General features: G+C 35.4%; 3 protein-coding genes and 1 pseudogene across 7 annotated transcripts; 3 read left to right on the forward strand and 1 right to left on the reverse strand.

The window, feature by feature from the left end:
- Window positions 1-517: 517 nt before the first annotated feature.
- Window positions 518-5,600, forward strand: LOC116006659 (cell division control protein 2 homolog D). 3 transcript variants are annotated; one of them, XR_004095172.1, is made up of 9 exons: window positions 518-828; window positions 1,498-1,639; window positions 1,736-1,797; window positions 1,893-2,004; window positions 2,090-2,183; window positions 2,272-2,341; window positions 2,424-2,562; window positions 2,656-2,805; window positions 5,395-5,600. XR_004095172.1 is itself a non-coding variant. In XM_031247119.1 (9 exons), the coding sequence occupies exons 1-8, from the start codon at window positions 557-559 to the stop codon at window positions 2,746-2,748; spliced, it is 984 nt and encodes a 327-aa protein (XP_031102979.1). In that variant the 5' UTR covers window positions 518-556; the 3' UTR covers window positions 2,749-2,791; window positions 5,380-5,600. The 3 variants fall into 3 exon arrangements, 2 of the variants coding, with proteins under 2 accessions (XP_031102979.1, XP_031102978.1); XM_031247119.1 differs by having other exon boundaries at window positions 2,656-2,791; window positions 5,380-5,600; XM_031247118.1 differs by lacking the exon at window positions 5,395-5,600 and having other exon boundaries at window positions 2,656-3,011.
- LOC116005631 (cell division control protein 2 homolog D-like) lies at window positions 3,086-5,253 on the forward strand. Its single transcript, XM_031245876.1, has 6 exons — window positions 3,086-3,241; window positions 3,327-3,420; window positions 3,509-3,578; window positions 3,661-3,799; window positions 3,893-4,018; window positions 4,578-5,253. The coding sequence occupies exons 1-5, from the start codon at window positions 3,086-3,088 to the stop codon at window positions 3,983-3,985; spliced, it is 552 nt and encodes a 183-aa protein (XP_031101736.1). The 3' UTR covers window positions 3,986-4,018; window positions 4,578-5,253.
- Window positions 5,601-5,604: 4 nt separating the features above from the next.
- LOC116006658 lies at window positions 5,605-9,175 on the forward strand (annotated as a pseudogene).
- Window positions 9,176-12,594: 3,419 nt separating this feature from the next.
- LOC116007235 (protein PIN-LIKES 3-like) lies at window positions 12,595-17,197 on the reverse strand. Of its 3 annotated transcripts, none has more exons than XM_031247859.1 (11): window positions 16,940-17,197; window positions 16,110-16,334; window positions 15,940-16,019; window positions 15,729-15,853; window positions 14,872-14,993; window positions 14,375-14,608; window positions 14,118-14,210; window positions 13,814-13,914; window positions 13,362-13,414; window positions 13,102-13,287; window positions 12,595-12,965 (listed from the first exon to the last, which is right to left on the reverse strand). In XM_031247859.1, exons 2-11 carry the CDS (start codon window positions 16,245-16,247, stop codon window positions 12,838-12,840), a joined length of 1,260 nt encoding a protein of 419 aa, XP_031103719.1. In that variant the 5' UTR covers window positions 16,248-16,334; window positions 16,940-17,197; the 3' UTR covers window positions 12,595-12,837. The 3 variants fall into 3 exon arrangements, with proteins under 3 accessions (XP_031103719.1, XP_031103717.1, XP_031103720.1); XM_031247857.1 differs by having other exon boundaries at window positions 16,919-17,197; XM_031247860.1 differs by lacking the exon at window positions 16,940-17,197 and adding an exon at window positions 16,650-16,912.
- Between the last annotated feature and the right edge of the window lie 4,092 nt (window positions 17,198-21,289).

Genomic DNA, 21,289 nt, shown 5'->3' on the forward strand with positions numbered 1-21,289 from the left:
AGGAATTTCATGCATTCAATATCTTTTTTATGTATGAAATGTATATTGATCTTTTTTCATCTCGGGTAAAAATTAAAAAATCCATTTATCCCCACCTCTATTTTCAAATTTCATCTCCATTTTTATTGCTATCAAAAAGAAAAATCAATTTCTCCATTGAGAGCGGGTGATATTAACCCCCTATTTATAATTAATATTTTTTTTATTTATGACTAACGTCTACAATTACTATTTGAATATACACAATATAATGGATTGAGCCCATATTGTATTCCTAATTAATAATCAAAATCAATATTGGCATAATAAGGAGTAAAGGATTTACCAAAGAAACTCGGAATCCAATTGGGTTAACAAGTTAATTTGCGATTTAGAAGGGCATTTATGGAAATATACTATAAGCACGAAGCGCGTCGGTTTTGAAATTCAAAATGTAGCCGTTAACGAGCAAAGAACCCACCCGCCTACGACTATATAGTGCCTCTGCGAGTGGTGTGAGAGAGAGAGAGAACTCACATCACAGAGCAGATCGGATACTCACAACAGGAGAGAGAGAATGGAGAACAAGAATTCTACGGCGACGATGACCATGGACGCCGGCAGGAAAACCGTCGGAGCAGGGATGTCGGCGATGGAAGCGTTCGAGAAACTGGAGAAAGTTGGAGAGGGAACTTACGGCAAAGTTTACCGAGCGAGGGAGAGAGCGACTGGGAAGATTGTGGCCTTGAAGAAAACAAGGCTCCACGAGGACGAAGAAGGCGTCCCTCCTACCACTCTCCGCGAGATTTCCCTCTTGCGGATGCTCTCTAGGGATCCTCATATCGTCAGGTACTCATTCCCCTTTCCTTTTACTCCGCTTCCAGAGAATTCTATCTAATTTTCAATTTTTTTCCTATTGTTGAGCACCTAGCGATGTTTCTTGCTTCAATTTGTGGTATTGTTGAGCACCTAGCGATGTTTCTTGCTTCAATTTGTGGTACTAGTGTACCTATAACCTAGGGTGTTTTCTCTGAATGGCATTCAATTTTGTGGTAGTTCTGTCTAGATCCTTGAATTTCCTTTAAATTTTAGAATTAGTTCTGTCTAGATCCTTGAATTTCCTTTAAATTTTAGAATGTTTTACAGTTTTTGAACTTCAATTTCAAGAAATTTTAGAATGTTTTACAGTTTTTGAACTTCAATTTCAAGGCCAAGATTTTGTGAAATGAGTGTTATAGTGGATTGATTTAGATTGCTGCAAGCTGCAAAATCTTTTATAGTGGATTGATTTAGATTGCTGCAAGCTGCAAAATCTTTTATTTCTCTATGGTTTCATGATAATGCAGTCTATTTTTTGAATTGATGAAAGTGAGCTTGATTACACTAAGGCCTGATTCCTTTGATTTTGGTGTAACTACACTACAGCATGCTATAGTCTTCTATTATCTTGAAGATTTTACTCTAAACAGAACTTTATTGTTGACTTTGCTTCCTTTCTTGATTTCCTGTGATAAACAGATTGATCGATGTCAAACAAGGACAAAATAAGGAAGGGAAGACGGTTCTGTATTTGGTGTTTGAGTATATGGATACTGATCTCAAGAAATTTCTGCGTAGTTTCCGTCAGACTGGAGACAGCATCCCTCCCAAGACTATTAAGGTCAGTAATTGACTTGTGGATCATTGATTCCTGGTTTCCTTACCTTAGCTTCATGGCCTAACACGATATCTACTGTGTTTTGAATTCTTGATGCAGAGCTTGCTTTACCAGCTTTGCAAAGGAGTTGCTTTCTGCCATGGCCATGGTGTTCTGCACAGGTAATTCCAGGAGTTCAAAACACATGATTCACCAGCAAAGTGAAAATGTTGATGGAGTTGTTAATTCATTTACCTTCTTGTTGTCATTTCACCAGAGACCTGAAGCCCCACAATCTTCTGATGGACCGCAAGACATCAATGCTTAAAATTGCTGATCTGGGGCTTGCAAGAAGCTTCACTCTGCCTATCAAGAAGTACACTCATGAGGTGGGAACAACTGCCAAATTGTCTAATTTTTTGTGTATTCCAATGCGAAATTGTGAATGATGAATACCATCCTCTCCTGTTCCAGATATTGACCCTTTGGTACAGGGCTCCTGAGGTTCTTTTGGGAGCTACTCACTACTCAACAGCAGTGGACATGTGGTCTGTTGGTTGCATATTTGGTAAGCTTCACTTTACACTGAATTGTAAAATTTCTTGTTGGTATTTTGCTAACCTTTTTCCCTTTCTTTTATATGACCTCAATTTCAGCTGAGCTAGTCACACAGCAAGCTATCTTCGCTGGAGATTCTGAGTTACAACAACTGCTGCACATTTTCAGGTCTAGATTATTGCTTCTTTCTTATTCATGGGGTTTGGTTCGATTTTCTCCCGGGTTGTAATGATATTTTGCTGATGCACAGATTGCTGGGTACACCAAATGAACAAGTCTGGCCAGGAGTGAGCAAGCTGGTGAATTGGCATGAGTATCCACAATGGAAGCCCCAACCACTCTCATCAGCTGTCCCCAATCTGGATGAAAATGGACTTAACTTGCTAGCTGTGAGTTTGTTTCTTTTGTTTTTGTTAGAACTTGACTGTGGTCTGTGGCTATGTAAACATAATATTTACAGTCTGTATAAATTTGTGATGCAGGAAATGTTGCATTATGAACCATCAAGAAGGATTTCAGCAAAGAAAGCCATGGAACATCCTTATTTTGACGATTTAGACAAATCGTATCTTTAAACAGCAATCCGGCTGGGTTGTTTTATGATTGTAGTGAGCAAGTTATCTTGACTTTAGGATAACAGAGTTCAAGAACCCTCAAATTGCTTGCCTTAAGCATATTACATTTTTCTTTAATTTCTTGAATGAATATTGTACTGCTATTGGGTTTAGTAGGTGCACTGAAAATGTGATAATTCCTTCTACGGAGGGTTGGGCTTCCTGTAGTAAATAGTCTACATTTTGGACCAGGCTCATATTATATATATATGCTGATTTTGAGATGTGGTGCAATTGCTTTTCTTTTTTGCTGGTGAACTTTTTGAATTTTAATGTTTAAGGATGTCAAATAGANTTGATGGAGTTGTTAATTCATTTACCTTCTTGTTGTCATTTCACCAGAGACCTGAAGCCCCACAATCTTCTGATGGACCGCAAGACATCAATGCTTAAAATTGCTGATCTGGGGCTTGCAAGAAGCTTCACTCTGCCTATCAAGAAGTACACTCATGAGGTGGGAACAACTGCCAAATTGTCTAATTTTTTGTGTATTCCAATGCGAAATTGTGAATGATGAATACCATCCTCTCCTGTTCCAGATATTGACCCTTTGGTACAGGGCTCCTGAGGTTCTTTTGGGAGCTACTCACTACTCAACAGCAGTGGACATGTGGTCTGTTGGTTGCATATTTGGTAAGCTTCACTTTACACTGAATTGTAAAATTTCTTGTTGGTATTTTGCTAACCTTTTTCCCTTTCTTTTATATGACCTCAATTTCAGCTGAGCTAGTCACACAGCAAGCTATCTTCGCTGGAGATTCTGAGTTACAACAACTGCTGCACATTTTCAGGTCTAGATTATTGCTTCTTTCTTATTCATGGGGTTTGGTTCGATTTTCTCCCGGGTTGTAATGATATTTTGCTGATGCACAGATTGCTGGGTACACCAAATGAACAAGTCTGGCCAGGAGTGAGCAAGCTGGTGAATTGGCATGAGTATCCACAATGGAAGCCCCAACCACTCTCATCAGCTGTCCCCAATCTGGATGAAAATGGACTTAACTTGCTAGCTGTGAGTTTGTTTCTTTTGTTTTTGTTAGAACTTGACTGTGGTCTGTGGCTATGTAAACATAATATTTACAGTCTGTATAAATTTGTGATGCAGGAAATGTTGCATTATGAACCATCAAGAAGGATTTCAGCAAAGAAAGCCATGGAACATCCTTATTTTGACGATTTAGACAAATCGTATCTTTAAACAGCAATCCGGCTGGGTTGTTTTATGATTGTAGTGAGCAAGTTATCTTGACTTTAGGATAACAGAGTTCAAGAACCCTCAAATTGCTTGCCTTAAGCATATTACATTTTTCTTTAATTTCTTGAATGAATATTGTACTGCTATTGGGTTTAGTAGGTGCACTGAAAATGTGATAATTCCTTCTACGGAGGGTTGGGCTTCCTGTAGTAAATAGTCTACATTTTGGACCAGGCTCATATTATATATATATGCTGATTTTGAGATGTGGTGCAATTGCTTTTCTTTTTTGCTGGTGAACTTTTTGAATTTTAATGTTTAAGGATGTCAAATAGAGATGTTAATAGGACACTCCGAGGACTCGACTCTGAAGAATCTGTTGACTCCTTTTGAGGTTAACCAAATGAATTTTCCTCATCTTTATTTATGTTGAAGGTCAATACAACTATTTTTGTTTGTCTGTCCTTTTTCTCCTATCCTCTCATTCTGTGTTTAATGTTCTTCTGGTGTATGCATGGTTGTGAATGGTTTCATAATAGTATTTTTCTGTAAGTTACATTATATTCAAGTGGCTTTCGGCACCTCTTTCTTTCAGGCTTTTTTCCACAGAAGACATGTGAGAAGTCTGGAGCAGCTTTTGCATCTGAATGCATCAAGTGCCAGGATGGTAAGCATGTGAAAAAACAATGCCAAGAAGGGAAAGTCTGTTGTGTTATAGAGTAAGAAAACATCCAAAATATTGAGGACAGTGTGTATAAGAAGAAGAAAAGGGGTACTAAGGCTAAACAGCCACAGTCTCAAAATAATACTAAAGTTACAGTTGTTGTACCTCTTCGAAGTTCTGCTAGGAGAGCTAAAATTGTGCAGGTGCAAGAGAAAAAAGCTAACAAGAAAGTTGGGCGGCCAAGGCGAAAAAAATGAAATCAAGAAAAGGAACTACGAAGAAACCAACACAAATTGTTTCACAGAAGAAGAGAACAAAAGGTCTATCCTGGTCTCCTGCTGTCACAGAAGAACGAGTAGTAGGAGAAATCTTCTTGTTCTTTCTGGCGAAGGGTTGGGATTCGAACTCGTGACCTTGTGGTTACAAGTTTGTATCCTTAGCTATTTTTGCTAGGGTTACCCCCGGCTTCTCTTTATCTTATTTTCTTAGATGGTGGCTCTGGTTTAGAGAGTAAGGGAGTCACTAAGTGATGGATGAGATAAAATATCACTGCTTCCCTCTATCTAGTTCTTCCTATTATTTGTTTAGTGCTGCTCTTTGCCCTTAATCTGTACTTCTCTCTAGTTCTTCCTATTATGTCCTTGTTTGGCCTAGCTGGAGCCTCTCAAAAGGAGGCTTTTTGCCTCTTAAACAGCTTTGAAAGCATCCACCCCCCCCCCCCCCCCCCCCCCCNTTATCTTGACTTTAGGATAACAGAGTTCAAGAACCCTCAAATTGCTTGCCTTAAGCATATTACATTTTTCTTTAATTTCTTGAATGAATATTGTACTGCTATTGGGTTTAGTAGGTGCACTGAAAATGTGATAATTCCTTCTACGGAGGGTTGGGCTTCCTGTAGTAAATAGTCTACATTTTGGACCAGGCTCATATTATATATATATGCTGATTTTGAGATGTGGTGCAATTGCTTTTCTTTTTTGCTGGTGAACTTTTTGAATTTTAATGTTTAAGGATGTCAAATAGAGATGTTAATAGGACACTCCGAGGACTCGACTCTGAAGAATCTGTTGACTCCTTTTGAGGTTAACCAAATGAATTTTCCTCATCTTTATTTATGTTGAAGGTCAATACAACTATTTTTGTTTGTCTGTCCTTTTTCTCCTATCCTCTCATTCTGTGTTTAATGTTCTTCTGGTGTATGCATGGTTGTGAATGGTTTCATAATAGTATTTTTCTGTAAGTTACATTATATTCAAGTGGCTTTCGGCACCTCTTTCTTTCAGGCTTTTTTCCACAGAAGACATGTGAGAAGTCTGGAGCAGCTTTTGCATCTGAATGCATCAAGTGCCAGGATGGTAAGCATGTGAAAAAACAATGCCAAGAAGGGAAAGTCTGTTGTGTTATAGAGTAAGAAAACATCCAAAATATTGAGGACAGTGTGTATAAGAAGAAGAAAAGGGGTACTAAGGCTAAACAGCCACAGTCTCAAAATAATACTAAAGTTACAGTTGTTGTACCTCTTCGAAGTTCTGCTAGGAGAGCTAAAATTGTGCAGGTGCAAGAGAAAAAAGCTAACAAGAAAGTTGGGCGGCCAAGGCGAAAAAAATGAAATCAAGAAAAGGAACTACGAAGAAACCAACACAAATTGTTTCACAGAAGAAGAGAACAAAAGGTCTATCCTGGTCTCCTGCTGTCACAGAAGAACGAGTAGTAGGAGAAATCTTCTTGTTCTTTCTGGCGAAGGGTTGGGATTCGAACTCGTGACCTTGTGGTTACAAGTTTGTATCCTTAGCTATTTTTGCTAGGGTTACCCCCGGCTTCTCTTTATCTTATTTTCTTAGATGGTGGCTCTGGTTTAGAGAGTAAGGGAGTCACTAAGTGATGGATGAGATAAAATATCACTGCTTCCCTCTATCTAGTTCTTCCTATTATTTGTTTAGTGCTGCTCTTTGCCCTTAATCTGTACTTCTCTCTAGTTCTTCCTATTATGTCCTTGTTTGGCCTAGCTGGAGCCTCTCAAAAGGAGGCTTTTTGCCTCTTAAACAGCTTTGAAAGCATCCACCCCCCCCCCCCCCCCCCCCAACTTAATTGAAAAATACAAATAAGTTCCTTAATGTGTTAACTGCACAAGTTATTAAGGATGGATGGAGGGTATTCCAATGACATGATATAGGATTTGTGCTGATGTTGGTTTGAGCATACTGGACAAATTCTACTATTCTAATGATCATGTTAATAGTAACTGGTTTGTCTACTACTGTTCCCTTGTTTTTCAGGGAAAGAAAAAAGAACAGTCATCAATTTTTCTGTTGTGTTCCAAGTATCTGGATCATCACAAAATGGAATTTGTATTAAATAAAATGGATATAGCAGGAAGTTACTTTGGTTTGATGATCCCTCTTATGTAGTCTGAAACTGTTGGGTATGATTTTTCTTTGTGAGGTTATTTTAACATCCATGAACAGAAAACCACTCAAATAGTGCTGTATCCAAATACTTTAATTTTTCGCCAGTGTCAAGTTCATTTCTAAATACATTCCTTATAATTAATTTTTTTTATTTAAATGTTATTTAACGAGTATTTTGGCTGCAGGAATATGCTGCTCGAACAACTTTCTGAATTGCCACATGCACCTAGTGTTCCATTCCAGATGACTCCTTCCACTATTGAAGTTCCGGAAGAGGTTTGTAGCTGGATAGAACTCTTCTTTCTTTATGTATATATTTATGCTACCCGGGATCATTTTTCTTATTGAAAATCTGTCTCCATTCAGGAGGAATATGCGCAATGGGTAGTTGCGAGTCAGAGAAGCCTTCTTGAAGTAATGGCTGCATTTCCTTCAGCCAAGCCTTCACTCGGAGTTTTCTTTGCAGCAGTTGCTCCACGTCTGCAGCCAAGATTTTATTCTATCTCATCCTCTCCAAGGTAAAAAATTAAAATAAATTTTTTAACTTTTTAGTTAAATTCAACCCTATATTTGTTCTCATTTTACTCGAAAAATTACTCCGGATTTGTTCTTATAATCAACATCTATATTATGTAGAATGGCCCCTACACGAATCCATGTCACTTGTGCCTTAGTATATGAAAAAACTCCTGCTGGCCGCATCCACAAGGGGATCTGTTCAACATGGATAAAGGTATTTTCTTGCGTTCTATTTGAATTTTATGGCTGAATATTCATAATCTGTCAGAACCGTTTTTGAGAGAGCAATTTAGTCCATGTTTCTGTGCAAGTGTGTTCTGTATCAATTCACTCGAGTCAATTTTTGCCCATCAGAATGCAGTTCCTTTGAGGATAGCCCTGACTGCAGCTGGGCACCCGTTTTTGTTAGGCAATCTAACTTCAGACTACCTGCCGAAACTAAAGTACCCATCATAGATTCATAATGATTGGTCCGGGAACCGGATTAGCTCCATTCAGGGGCTTTCTTCAGGTTAGATAAACGATAGTCTTATTGATGATGTATTTTTCCTTTTTCCTCTAAACATTTTGCACGTTATCAAGCGTAATTATGACATGTGCATCATTTTACAGGAAAGGTTAGCACTGAAGGAAGAAGGTGCAGAACTCGGTCCGGCTTTGTTGTTTTTCGGATGCAGGAACCGCAAAATGGTGAGGAGTCAGTGATAACTTTGTCGAGACTGGTGCACTTTCTGAGCTAATTATTGCTTTCTCGCGTGAAGGGCCTACCAAGGAATATGTTCAACATAAGATGAGCCAAAAAGTATGTATTGCTGCATTTATCATCATCACTACATGTGTGGTGAAGATTAATTTTTGTCGACTTGGAAACATTTACGAGATGATATTAATTTGTTCGTGTGTGCTCAGGCAGCGGATATCTGGAACTTGATTTCTCAAGGAGCATACCTCTACGTATGTGGTGATGCCAAAGGCATGGCTAGAGATGTTCACCGAACTCTCCATACTATTTTCCAAGAGCAGGTATGCCTGCCAACTGAATTTAATTGTTTTCTTAGTTGGGTAGACATGATGACCCTTGAAAAACTCTATTGTCTCAAAGTTGATTTGATATATAGCCGTTCGAAAAAGTGTTGGCCATATTGGTTAGGCATTCCAGTCAGTTATGTGATCTTGCTAAAGTACTTCTTCATACAGAGAGAGGAAGATATGGATCAGAGACGTAACCCCCGGATTTGGAATGGCGATGAATATTTTTCCGATGGTGAGGAAGATGAAAAGCCTCGTCTACGAAGAAGTTCTGATGCTAATATGACACCCAAGAAGAACTCTAACATGAGGTATGGCCTACGGCCTAGAGTTTGAAAATGTTATTGGTATTCTATGTGTGATTGAAAAAAGTTTGTCATCTGGTACTTGTACACCTCCATGGAAGCAAAAAATTGTTGTTTTTTTTTTATTATTTGGAAAACAGAAAATACTATGCCTGTGGTAAATTTGGGGCTCTTGATGTAAGGTTTATGTTCACCATTTTACTAAACCCCAAATTAATACTCATGGTATCTGTGAAATTTTTATGTGAATATTATATAAATTTTTGTATTTTTTGTGGTGGTGATATTCTTAATTTTATTTGTACATATAAAAAAACTTGAGCATTTGCTATTTTAATTATATATGTATCTAAATTGAAATTTTGAAAAAATGGTGAATCTCGGTTGGTATGAATTTTTCTTCATGACATAAGTGAATTTTGTAACCTGTAAGTATATACATGTAATTGGTAAATTGGTTACATAATAATATGTGTATGTTATGTGGCGGGAACAGATTATTTTATAAATATATAATTTGGGTCTCGGATGATGTGTATCTTGGATTGCTGATTATGTATGGGTGTGGATCGGGATATTAATTCTCACAGGATGGTTTATTATTATTACATACCGGTGTGAGCCGAGACAGGTTTTGGGAGTCTATTATAGGGAGTCTATTATACATTGGTGTGAGCCGAGTTGTTAATCTCACAGACTCTCCGGGATCTTTTCTACTCATTGGGGCTAGTAACCCTTTGGGAGTAGACCTGGCAATTCGTGTATACAGGTTTATTAACGGGTCGACACGAACACGATAAGGCTAAACATGAACACGACACGTTAAGGTTAATGGGTTCAAAATTGTAACACGAACACGAACACGATTTGTTAACGGGTTAAATGGGTTGACACGATAGACACGTTATCTTAACGGGTTTCGGATCGTGTCGACACGATATGACACGAAACCCGTTTAAACCCGCTAAATTTATTGATATATTAAAAACTACTCCCTCTGTCCCATTTTACCTGTTCTATTTACTATTCATTGGTCAAACCAACTCTTTCTCCTTTACTTATTTTTTTTTAGGAATTTTTTATTATTTTTAAATTTAATTTTTTGTAGTACTTCTAAATATATAAATTTTATATATTCATGCTAAACTTAATATTATGAAAAATTGGATTAAAAATTACTTCGATCAAGCCTCGTTAAATGAACCAAACAACCATTTTGGAACGGAGGTAGTAAAATTTAAAGTTAAGTTGAATAAAAAAGAAATAAAACATACAATCCAATCCATCAAACAAACTAAATAAATATTCAATTTATAACATTCATAAAATTATAAAATAACATCAAAAAATCATAATTAAAGAAGTTCATACTAGTTTTTAGAATAAAATTGAACACAATAAACATTCAAATTTCATATTGTTGAACATCAATAATTGGTGTATGATATTGTCCTAATGTAGTGAATTCATTCTTAATCATGTTCATGATATATTTTGTAAAGACAATGGTTCTTACCTAAATGACAATGGTTCTTAGCGGGTTCTAAACATGTCTGTGTAAACGGGTTCGTGTAAATGGGTTAACACGATAATATTAACGAGTTAAACATGGGTTAACATGTTAAGACACGAAAACATAACGGGTTCTTAACAGGTCAACCGTCAACAACTCGGGACATGTTAATGCTAAACACTAACCCGTTATTTTCGTGTCCAGTTTCGTGTCGTGTTAACAGGTCGTGTCGATAATTGCCAGGTCTATTTGGGAGTATGCATACTTAAAGGATTAAGTCTCATGCTTTTGCTTTTTGAGATCCCAAACGATGTTTATTGTCAAGAAGAAGGGATAGATTTTGGTGAAACTTTTGCACCGTTGGCAAGGTAGACAAAGTGTTGGACATTGGTATCCGGAAGGTGGACCATTCGAGTTAGTTGGCTACTCAGATGCTGATTTTGTTGGTTGCAAGACAGATCGAAAGAGCAATTCTGGAACTTGTCAATTTCTTGGAGGAAGGCTTGTATCGTGGTTTAGCAAGAAGCAAAACCCCATCACCACAAGTACTGCCGAAGCAGAGTACATAGCAACTGGAAGTTGTGCTCAAATCCTTTGGATGAAACAACAACTTAAGGATTATGGTGTTGAAGTGAAGAAGATCAATATCAAGTGTGATAACACAAGCGCCATTGCCATAACTCATAATCCAGTTCTACACTCAAGAACTAAGCATATTTACATCAAGTATCATTTCATCCGAGATCATGTTGAGAATAAAGATATTGTACTTGAATATGTCAATAATATTAGTGATTTAAGTGTAAAAACTCCACTAATGTAATTGGTTGTATTATTATAGCAAAATTATATAGGTTTTAATTTAGAGCCGGTTAGTGTTAAGAGTGAAGACATGATTGATCAGACTCTACACCAGAGCATCCGGAATGTATCCGTTGGACTTCACCGACTTATCTTCGTTCATATGACAGAGCGATTACATGCAAAGAGGTGATGTTACAAGAAAGTCCCTATTGTTTAGCCACCTCAAAGAGTATAATGGTAATCATCTACAAGGACATTCAAATTAAGATTATCGTGTCTATCTAGAATGAGTTTTATTTAAAGCGATTTGATTCAACTTGAATCACAAATATCTCTCCCTTAGTTCTAAAAGTCATACTCTGATTATCTCATCTTCTCAAGACTTAGGTTCTGAAAATCTAAGAAGAAGAACTTAAGAAGATATTCACTGATGCTTAAACTGTGGACATGAAGACCATGCAGCTGCGGTGCAGTGTAGAGTGACTCAGCGAGATGGACAGCGATAGAGCGACTCTCCAAGAAAGGGATTTCTTTGGACTTCTGATGCACGGATCTCCGGTCTTGACAATCTGCTATAAGCCTTGGACAGTTGGGTACTTACCTTGTGAGGATCACCTGGGTGAGATTGTATCATCTCTTACCTTCTGTACAATTGGTGTTGGAGATAGTAGATTGGACGCTGATGGTTGTCCCCTAAATGTAGATACATGTTGTATCGAACTGGGTAACCAATATCTGTGTCAGTTTATTTTCTGCATTTACATACCACACTTAATATCTATACTATTGAATTCTCTTATTGAATATATCGCTTAGGGTTTTTGCATGATAGTCAACATCGTATAGGTTAGGCAGAACTATGTCAGTCATTAGGGATTATCAGAATTAGTAAAATCACAAATACAGAAAGTAAAATCACAAATACAGAAAGTCAACTTGCAGATATCTTAACAAAGCCTTTCAGTGAAAGTAAATTCTCATCGTTAAGACTTGAGTTGGGCATGATTGAGCTAAGTTGAAGTATCCAAATGGTGCTCATTCGAGAGGTAATGAAGTACCTTTGAATGGTGGTTCGAATCATTGAAAGGCGAATGGTTCGAAAGGTTGGAAGAAAGTTCGAAATGTTGAGAAGTGAGTTTGAGATATCAAGTAGGTCGAATGGTCAGGATAGTCCAAATGGTTCGAAACAACAAGATTGACCAAATGGATGTATAGCTCGTGTGATAGCCTAAACCTTTATACTCGAGATTTGTTATAGTGAAAAATTTGTTGTTGGTGGTCCCGTGATTTTTCTCTGATTTGAGGTTTTCCACGTAAACCGTGTATCCCATGTGTTGATATCTATTTTTAGACTATTGTGTATTATCTCGTATATGTGCACCATGTCATTCTTGTGATTTTCATTGTAACGGGAAGTGAGATTTTCCCCAACAATAACAACTAAAATCCCAACAATAACAACTAACTACAAAATCCTCCAATCAACACTTTCTAACATTTTCTGCCCTCTTACTTGTTAACCTCTCCATTAACGGGTAGTATGAAAAGTTACTAATCTTACTGCACAACAAAATCTAACCGACAACATCGTGTTGAAGACCTCTCTCTCTCCCTCAGGTAGATACCAGCCACATAAAGAATGTTGACCACAGAGTAAGTGAGATAGAAGCCAATCCATAAGTCCATAACATAATCACTGAGCATTCACTCTCACCAGTTCCGAACAATTGAGTCATGGTGCCTGCCATATGGAATAATCCCTATGTGAAAGCATGAAATATACGGAGTGTACAAGGAAAACTGAACGAGACAGTTGCAACAAAAACATAACAAACTAGTAATAGAAAGAATATGTTATTAGAGTGATGGCAACATACCTATGTTCATCGCAGGGGGGAGTGCAAATTGAATATAGAGAACAAACTGATACAACGGATCATTGCCAACCAAGCCAAATTGGATTGCTCCTTTAACAACAGCGATGCCTATTATAGGAAGGGCAATGTATCTAACCATAATGATCCCAATAATAAGGGACTTATCAATTCCTGATCCCCTCAAACCTGAAAATTAGAAAGAAGGGTGAAGATTAAGGATATTTTAAAAAGTAGAGTATAGCTGTTGCAGGGCTTTGTACCTTTTAAAAGGTTTCCTCCCATTATGAGTGTGAGAGCTGGGATTGCACCATCCCTGCAATTTAATATTTGTTTTGAAGGTTATGATTCAATGTTGCAGCCAAGGACTTGCAGAAATGGAATTATACTATTACAATTCAGAACCAGAATATTATGCTCAAAGTATTGTTGTAGGACAAAATAGCACCTTCCAAAGATTTTTTTTTTTTTTTTTTTCGTGGTGTCTAAGTATTGTTAAAACAATTATCAAGGCTAAGAAACAAATGCTCACATGGAAAGGCTTCACAGATTGTAATGTGCCTACTATTTGTTTATGTGAATTTCTTTTAGTTTGTTAGCTGTTGAATACTCTCATGCCTCTAAAGCACGTGTATGACATAACGAGTCTAAATTTGATTGCCTTTGGAATTATATCCTAGTCGGGTCAAATTAACAAAGAAAGTTTTTATCATACCCAAGCAACATGGCAGTATCTTGGATCACATGAAGAGGAGCTGTATCACCGATCAGCAACTTCCTGATTTGAGGTATAAGGCCAACCACAAATCCTACAATCTGCACAAGAACTAGACTTCTTAAGAACAAATACTATACAACTCCAAATAGACATGTTTTTGTCCATTTAGTTGGCAAATATCAGGTGAGTGATGCCCGCAACGTCTGAAACAACATCTCTCTCTCTCTCTCTCTCTCTCTCTCTCTCTCTCTCTCCCCTTTGAGCTAGGTAGGGTGGAATGTCACACGTAAAAGAATCATACCGCTCCAATGGTTGAAGGGGCTAATAACCTCTTCAGATTGATCTTCCTTGAAAGCATCTCTATGTACTGTTTTATTTTAGTTCCAACAGATGCCTGTCACATTAGTACAGAGGCAATATTTAATCTCATGCATAACTTTACTAGTCAAGTTGTGGAATTGAAGCTCATAATCATTACGAGTTATACAAATTAGAACGAACTGTATATGAAAATAGTAGAAAGAGAATTGGAAAGCTACAATGTCAAGAAGCAAAAACCTGGGATTTATCCTTCAACCTAGTGGAAGGCAGAACATTTTGCTCTGTGTAATCCTCTTCTATGCAATCATTTGAAGGAAGTAGCGGTTCTGTGCAACTCCCATGTTGTAATCTGGATCTTTCCTCAGAAGACTTACTGATTGGCGAGCCATTTATTTCAACATCCTTTGAACTCCTACTTGATGATATTCTAATGATATTGTACACATAAGCCCAGAGATATATAGCTCCTATCTGAAATCCAAGCAGTAAGGCACATAATATTAGACTGAATTTCCCATGAAAAGACGTAAATGTTCTAGTCAAGTCAAGGTACATGAACCTATTATTTGAAATATGTTGTTTAAATATATGATTGTTGTCCTCTACCCATCAAAGCATGCTTTCAGTTTCATTGTTTGCACATCGGCTTAGTAATTATTTTAGGAATCTTATGTGTCATGAATTAAGTAGCTGGCAAGTGTGTAAACAACCAAAGAAGCTAAGTCTATTCTTACTGCCAGGGAAAGTGAAGCATAGCCCATTCCATATGTACGACAAGTGTCAGGAGCTCCAAATGGGCTGCCTTTCTCTTTACAAACTGCAGGAATTATAATAAGAAGCATGTTGCCCAAGTTCCCTGCTCATATGAAAGCAAGAATTTATGAGTTATCATGCACACTCTAAAGAATTTTGATGATTCGAGAAATTATATCATATTTGAATGAAGCAGTGAGTTGAAGACATTATCCATTTACTTGTGAAGTTTTTAGAAGAATTATTTACAGTAATTTTTGGCCTATAACAATTTCAACTTACTCTAGCAAAAAATGAAATTGGTGAAGCAGTTCTCTAAATGCACCAAATTCTTGGCTGTACATTAGAGATGCTAAATAATCACATCTTCACAGAGCTTCAGATTTCAGGTTCATTTGAACTAGCAGTTGTTATCTTACTGGAGAAGTCTATGCAGAATGTAATTGATTTTCATAGACAGGAAGAGCGGTATATTATGTCTACACCTACAATCTTCTTATGAGAAGACCTTTTGACTTCATGCAACTTAATATCCTATTAAAACTTGTTTGTTTACAAGCATGGTATAAGGTTATGGGTTGCTAACCTAAAGTCTGATAGCTTCAGATTTGGAGAACTATCAAGGCATCAATCATGCATAAGGCTCTGTGTGAAGAAAAAGAAAATGATACTTTGTACTATGGCAGTGATAGTGAAAGATGGCCAGGCAATATTATGAGTTGTCATGTGGAACTCAGCAGATTTGCATGAGGTATCAATAAGAATTCCAGATATCAAGGCTAAGGCCAGCACAATACTAAGATGTAGCTTGTAAAACTGACATTAATTATCATAATACCTGCGGCACAACAGCCCACAATAAGTCCTCGTAGATGTTGGGGAGCTCTTGCAACCTGAACAACAACCCACCCAAGAATTGAACCAATCACAAATGTGATAAAGATGTTGAGAGGCATGAACCACCTGAGAGTGCAACCAGACTTAAGAGAACTGGAGGAGAGACATTCGACAGACAGACAGAGAAAGCTGTGAGAAATAAAACAACTCACATTTTCATCATGCTTTCATATGTAATCGAATCGGCCAAGTTGCTGGAGACAAGCGATGGATTGAATACAAAAAATACAATCTGTTTCCAACAGAATAGCACACGACAAGTTAAACTTTGGGCAGTAATAGTAGCAACAGAATTGTAGCTTGTAATCAACACAAAACATACATTGTTTAAATGCTTCCTTGCTTCCTCTCCCAACAAATCAAAACGTTCCAGCGCAAGAACTGATCCGAGTCCCGTCACCAGGAGCACTTTGAGGACTGGCATTGATGCAGCAACGAACAGATCCAAAATAGCCCCCATATCTGGATTCTCTAAGCAAGCTAGCTAAATATTTAAATTCTCGTGACAACTGATCCAACTGCTAGCTCCACTCAGCTCAGCTCAGTCCTAACAACACATAATAATTCAGCATCCAAACAAACTCAAATCAGTAAATTAAGTTTGAAATAGGCAGTCCCTTGAAACAACCAAAAAATAGTATTTCAAGCATATCCAACTGTGCTTGAAACTGAAGATTTAACCATATAAGGAACAGTAACAAATAAGCTATATATCATTGACATCACAAGCAGCTAGAATTAAACGCATATAATTTTTTTAATTTTATTTTGCATTTAGGTTTTTAGGCCGAAATACAAAGTAAGTAGAACTAACAATCAACTACATGCAATGAATTCGAAGAGGAAGAAGAGAAATTCATACATAATTAAGGAACCTACAGATACTGATATCTGTCAACCAGCAGAGTAGGAAGAGGCGAAATTCAAATCCAATCTCATAATTTCCTAATCAGGCAAGTAACAGAGTGCAAAAGGATAAGAACAGGCAGAGCATATATTCATTCCTATCTATAGAATCCCAATTTGAGGTGGAAAATACACTGATACACATACATAAATATATACATCCGTATATACATACAATAAACGTTTCTAAAGAGAAAGACAGAGATCTGATGCATAGTAGCATACAATAGAAAGAACGTTCCCTACAGAAATGCGCATAATCTTCCAAAAGTGCATGCATATATGAATATTCAGCCGGCGGCGATTCACTCCTTCCTCCTCCTTCTCCGCCAGTTTGCACGTCGGAAATGTAAATGTAAATCCGGCGATTATATTGTTCAACTACCGACGAATCATACTCAAATCACACCTTCAATCCTTCTTATTATTGAAGTTTATAAGAATAAATATAATACTAGTACTAGTTTAATAACAAAAGTAAGCAGGACCATCTTTTTTTGAGAGCTTTCCCATGGAGGGTGCAAAAGTTCAATTTTAATACAATTACTTTATCCCTCTCATCTTAATTTATTTGTTCATTTTTCTTGAATATTATTTTTATAATTTTTAAATTAAATTAATTTTTTATATAATATGTCTTTTTCATATAGTTTTCAAATATATAATTTTTGTATACTAACTCCGCTATTCTAAATTAATAAATATTACGGAGTATAAAATTTAAATTATAAATAATTTGAATCAAATTTCGTTATATAAACAGGACGTATGAAATGAAATAGAACAAAAGAAGTATTAAGAGTTAATTATATTTCATTTTTTGTCCTGAATTTATAGGTGACAGTCCGCTTTAAATCATTTTCTATAAAAGCATTCACTTTTGGTTATAATATTATTATGGCATGACCATTTTTTGTTATCTTTCAACAAAATAGTTTAAATATCGTTAAATACAAGGACATTTCGGTTTTTAATTATGAATTTTTTCCACAAAACTAAAAATAAAAAATATAGCGGATTAATCTATTTTGTATTTAAAAAAAAAAAGAATATCGAAATGTCTTCGTATTTAACGACATTTCAACGATTTTGTTGATGGATACCTAAAAATGTCATGTCACAAATAATACTAGGACAAAATGATGATGTTCTAATAAAAATGACTAAAAGTGAATTGTCACCTATAAATCTATGACCAAAAATGAAATTAAGTCAAGTATTAAATATATAAAGTTTCTAGCCAAAAGTGCAAATAAAAAAAAAAAACAAAAACAAAACAAAACAAAAAAAAAAGGTAATAAATTTTAATGTGTTATATAAAAAATTACTATTTTCTTTCTTGGATTTACTTATTTATCCAACCTATAAAAAATTATTTATTAATTAAATAATCAATCAATAGAGTGACATAAATGTAAATTTAAGAGTGAGACATAACATAATTTGTCTATATTTTTTTGAAAGCAAAGAACTCAAACTTAGATTAAAGAGCTCAGAAAAGATGGTGGTTCATCAAACCACTCACAGTGAGACAGAGGAGTGCCCTCCGCTTTGACTAAAGCATGAACAACTGGATTCTCAGATTTACGGATGTAACAAAAAGAATTACCAACTAAAGAATGAAAAAGATGAAGACAATAAAAAATAACGGTTCCGACATAGGAACGATTTGATGCAGAATTAAACATACTAGAAATCAAAACGTGGCAATCATACTCAACTCGAATATTGGTATAACCTTGGATTTTTGGTCTTTAATATGGTGACCAATATATGAACTTTATGAGTAATATAATGAGTGGAGATATTCTGTTTTCAAAATTTTTTGCCATTTGTGCAAGGCTACGGCGCCAAGATCAACATCTTTTAAATAGTGTATTAATGTACATTATGGATATAAGCTAAATTAAACAATTAATATGGATTATTATCAAACATATCTATCTTGTGTTTGACCAAGGACATTGTGGTCCAGTGGTATCAAACCCTTCTCTTTATACGGGAGGTGGTGGGTTCGAACCTCTGTTAATCCTATCTTGTGTTTGATGAGCTTTATTAACTTTTTCCTTGCTAGAAAAAAAATGATTTGACTAATTTTTACAAAGAATATTTTACAATATTGTAATGATGAAAGTGTCGATGGCTAAAACAATAATATGAATGTTTTCAAAAAGATAATATAATATAATAAATTAGAGTTAGTTTTTGAGCATGTACGTATGTATGTGGGTGAGTAAACAACTTTAAGTAAGAAAGTGAATTTGTTTTTTTTTATATATATGAGGAAAGTAACTAATATTTAAAGACATGTAAAACGTGAATGCATTTTTTTTTTTGCATAAATTTTTTTTTTTAATACAAAAATGCCTCCAAATGATACTCCATTTGTCTTATTCTGCATGTTGCGTTTATTATTTATTGGTCATATCAATTCTTTCTTCGTTGCTTATTTTCTTTATTAATTTTTAATTATTTTTAAATTTAATTTTGTGTGTGTAATAGTTCTTTTAATGTAATTTTTAAATATATAAATTTTATATATTAATATTAAATTTAATATTAAAAAAATAAATTAAAAAAAACTCCAATCAAATGTGATTAATCGAATTAGATAAACAAAATGGGACGGGAAGTATTAAAAGGTGCGAAACAGAACACTCCTCCAAAGTCCTCCATCATGGGGATGATTTAATCCAATTTGAAGTCTTACATTGAGACGTAATTGAATTGTCAACCAAGTTTGACTACTGCCTGTGCATCCAGGATTAATATTTGACTTTGGTCATGCCATCAAGGGGCTTGCCAGTTGCCAGCACAAGTTTGGATTGATTTTGTAAGAACTTTTTATATATTATTAAAGTGAAACCTTGTAATATCGTTGATTGCTAATATATTCACTACAAAAATTTTTACATTTAGTGAGAATAGAAATTATCACCAAAAAACTACTCCATCTGTCCCATTTTACCTGTCCTATTTACTATTCATTGATCAAACAACCTCTTTCTTCTTTGCTTATTTTCTTTAGTAATTTTTTATTATTTTTAAATTTAATTTTTTGTGTTTAATAGTACTTTTAATGTAGTTTCTAAATATATAAATTTTAAATATTAATGATAAACTTAATATTATGAAAAATTGAATTCAAAATTACTTCAGTCAAGCTTCGTTAAACGAACCAGACAACCATTTTGGGACGGAGGTAGTATTAATTTTGGTCGCAATTAAAATTAGTGACCAATTTTTAGACATCTTGTGGCAAGCAGCTATATATTTGGCTCAGCTAGAACTATTGAAAAGAGATTTTTCAAAAATGCACTTTCTTCAAAAACATATTTTTTCCTTTCTGTGTTTGGCTGAACTTACACATTTTTTGGAGTAAATAAGCTCCAACAAGAACGTCATATAGGCCCACATTATACGTTCTCAGTTGTTATATCTGGACCATGGTCCGAAAACGACACAATTTCTTTAAGTAAAGAAATGGTTACCGTCACATATTAATGGAGCTTTGTAAATGAAACGACAATTTATCTCAAATGATACTGCCTCACATTTGTTTTTATATTATCAAATGAAACTGTAGTTATATCAAAATGAAACTGTAGTTGTGTTTAAAGGAAACTGCAGTATATATAAAATAAAACTGAATAACAGTTTTACATATTTGAGTGTATATTGTCCAATGAAATTGTAATTATATCGAAGTGATACTATAGTTGTGTTGAAAGGAAACTGCAGTGTATTATAAAAGAAACTGAATAACAGTTCACATATTTGAGTGTATAATGTCGAATGAAACTGTAGTTATATCGAAAAGAAACTGTAGTTGTATTGAAAGGAAACTGAATATGTTATACACACAGAGTCAACGACGCGGAACAGATGCCGTTTCTGCCGTTTCTTTTCATTAATCAAAACGACATCGTTTTGATGCATGAACCACCATGCATTATGGACAGCGGTCCACAGTAAATTTGCCATACGTTCTAGAGAAATTTACAGCATATTCACACTGTTAGCATATTTTCTAGCTGCATATATTTGCATATATTATAGCATATATTCTACCTATGTTAGCATATATTCTACCATTATTTTAGCTATGTATTTTTGGTTTTGTATTATTCACATTGATTGTCTTTCCTTTTTTTTTTTTTTTTTTAACCTTTCAGTTTGAAATATACATAGAAAGCAAGGTTACAAAGTGGGATTTTACATCAACTATAGCATCCATATAAATATACAAGGTAGGATTACTTACATATCCATGATGCTCCTTAGATTACCAAACACGGGTGGTAAGTAACCAGTTATATCATTCTTGCTCAAGTTCCTACAAAAATTTACAATAGAAACAATAAAAATATCTGGATATATAAACAGATAGTTTAGCTCAAATTCAGTTGTACACATAACAACAGACCGTTTTATGTAACTGAGGTACATTGCATATGCTTACAAGTTACAAGCTACTGGCAGGAACCCAATATTGAAAGGAATTGAATCTCGCCGGTCAGTTTGTTATAGGACAAATCCTTAAAAATTAAAGATTGGTGTATTTTGTTCAACAAAAATAAAAGAAACAGCTAGTGT

Source organism: Ipomoea triloba, chromosome 15 (genome assembly GCF_003576645.1).
Source record: "Ipomoea triloba cultivar NCNSP0323 chromosome 15, ASM357664v1".
NCBI lineage: Eukaryota > Viridiplantae > Streptophyta > Magnoliopsida > Solanales > Convolvulaceae > Ipomoea > Ipomoea triloba.

Bases quoted from the DNA above. Each gene is read 5' to 3' on its own strand.
- LOC116007235 (XM_031247859.1), bottom strand. From the start codon at position 16,247: ATGGGGGCTATTTTGGATCTGTTCGTTGCTGCATCAATGCCAGTCCTC. The intron at 14,211-14,374 runs GTTTTTGCTTCT...CTAATGTGACAG, and splicing joins GGTTGAAGGATAAATCCCAG to GCATCTGTTGGAACTAAAAT. The intron at 13,415-13,813 runs GTATGATAAAAA...ATTAAATTGCAG, and splicing joins GATACTGCCATGTTGCTTGG to GGATGGTGCAATCCCAGCTC.
- LOC116006659 (XM_031247119.1), top strand. From the start codon at position 557: ATGGAGAACAAGAATTCTACGGCGACGATGACCATGGACGCCGGCAGG. The intron at 2,184-2,271 runs GTAAGCTTCACT...CCTCAATTTCAG, and splicing joins GTCTGTTGGTTGCATATTTG to CTGAGCTAGTCACACAGCAA. The intron at 2,563-2,655 runs GTGAGTTTGTTT...TTTGTGATGCAG, and splicing joins ATGGACTTAACTTGCTAGCT to GAAATGTTGCATTATGAACC.
- LOC116005631 (XM_031245876.1), top strand. From the start codon at position 3,086: ATGGAGTTGTTAATTCATTTACCTTCTTGTTGTCATTTCACCAGAGAC. The intron at 3,421-3,508 runs GTAAGCTTCACT...CCTCAATTTCAG, and splicing joins GTCTGTTGGTTGCATATTTG to CTGAGCTAGTCACACAGCAA. The intron at 3,579-3,660 runs GTCTAGATTATT...GCTGATGCACAG, and splicing joins CAACTGCTGCACATTTTCAG to ATTGCTGGGTACACCAAATG.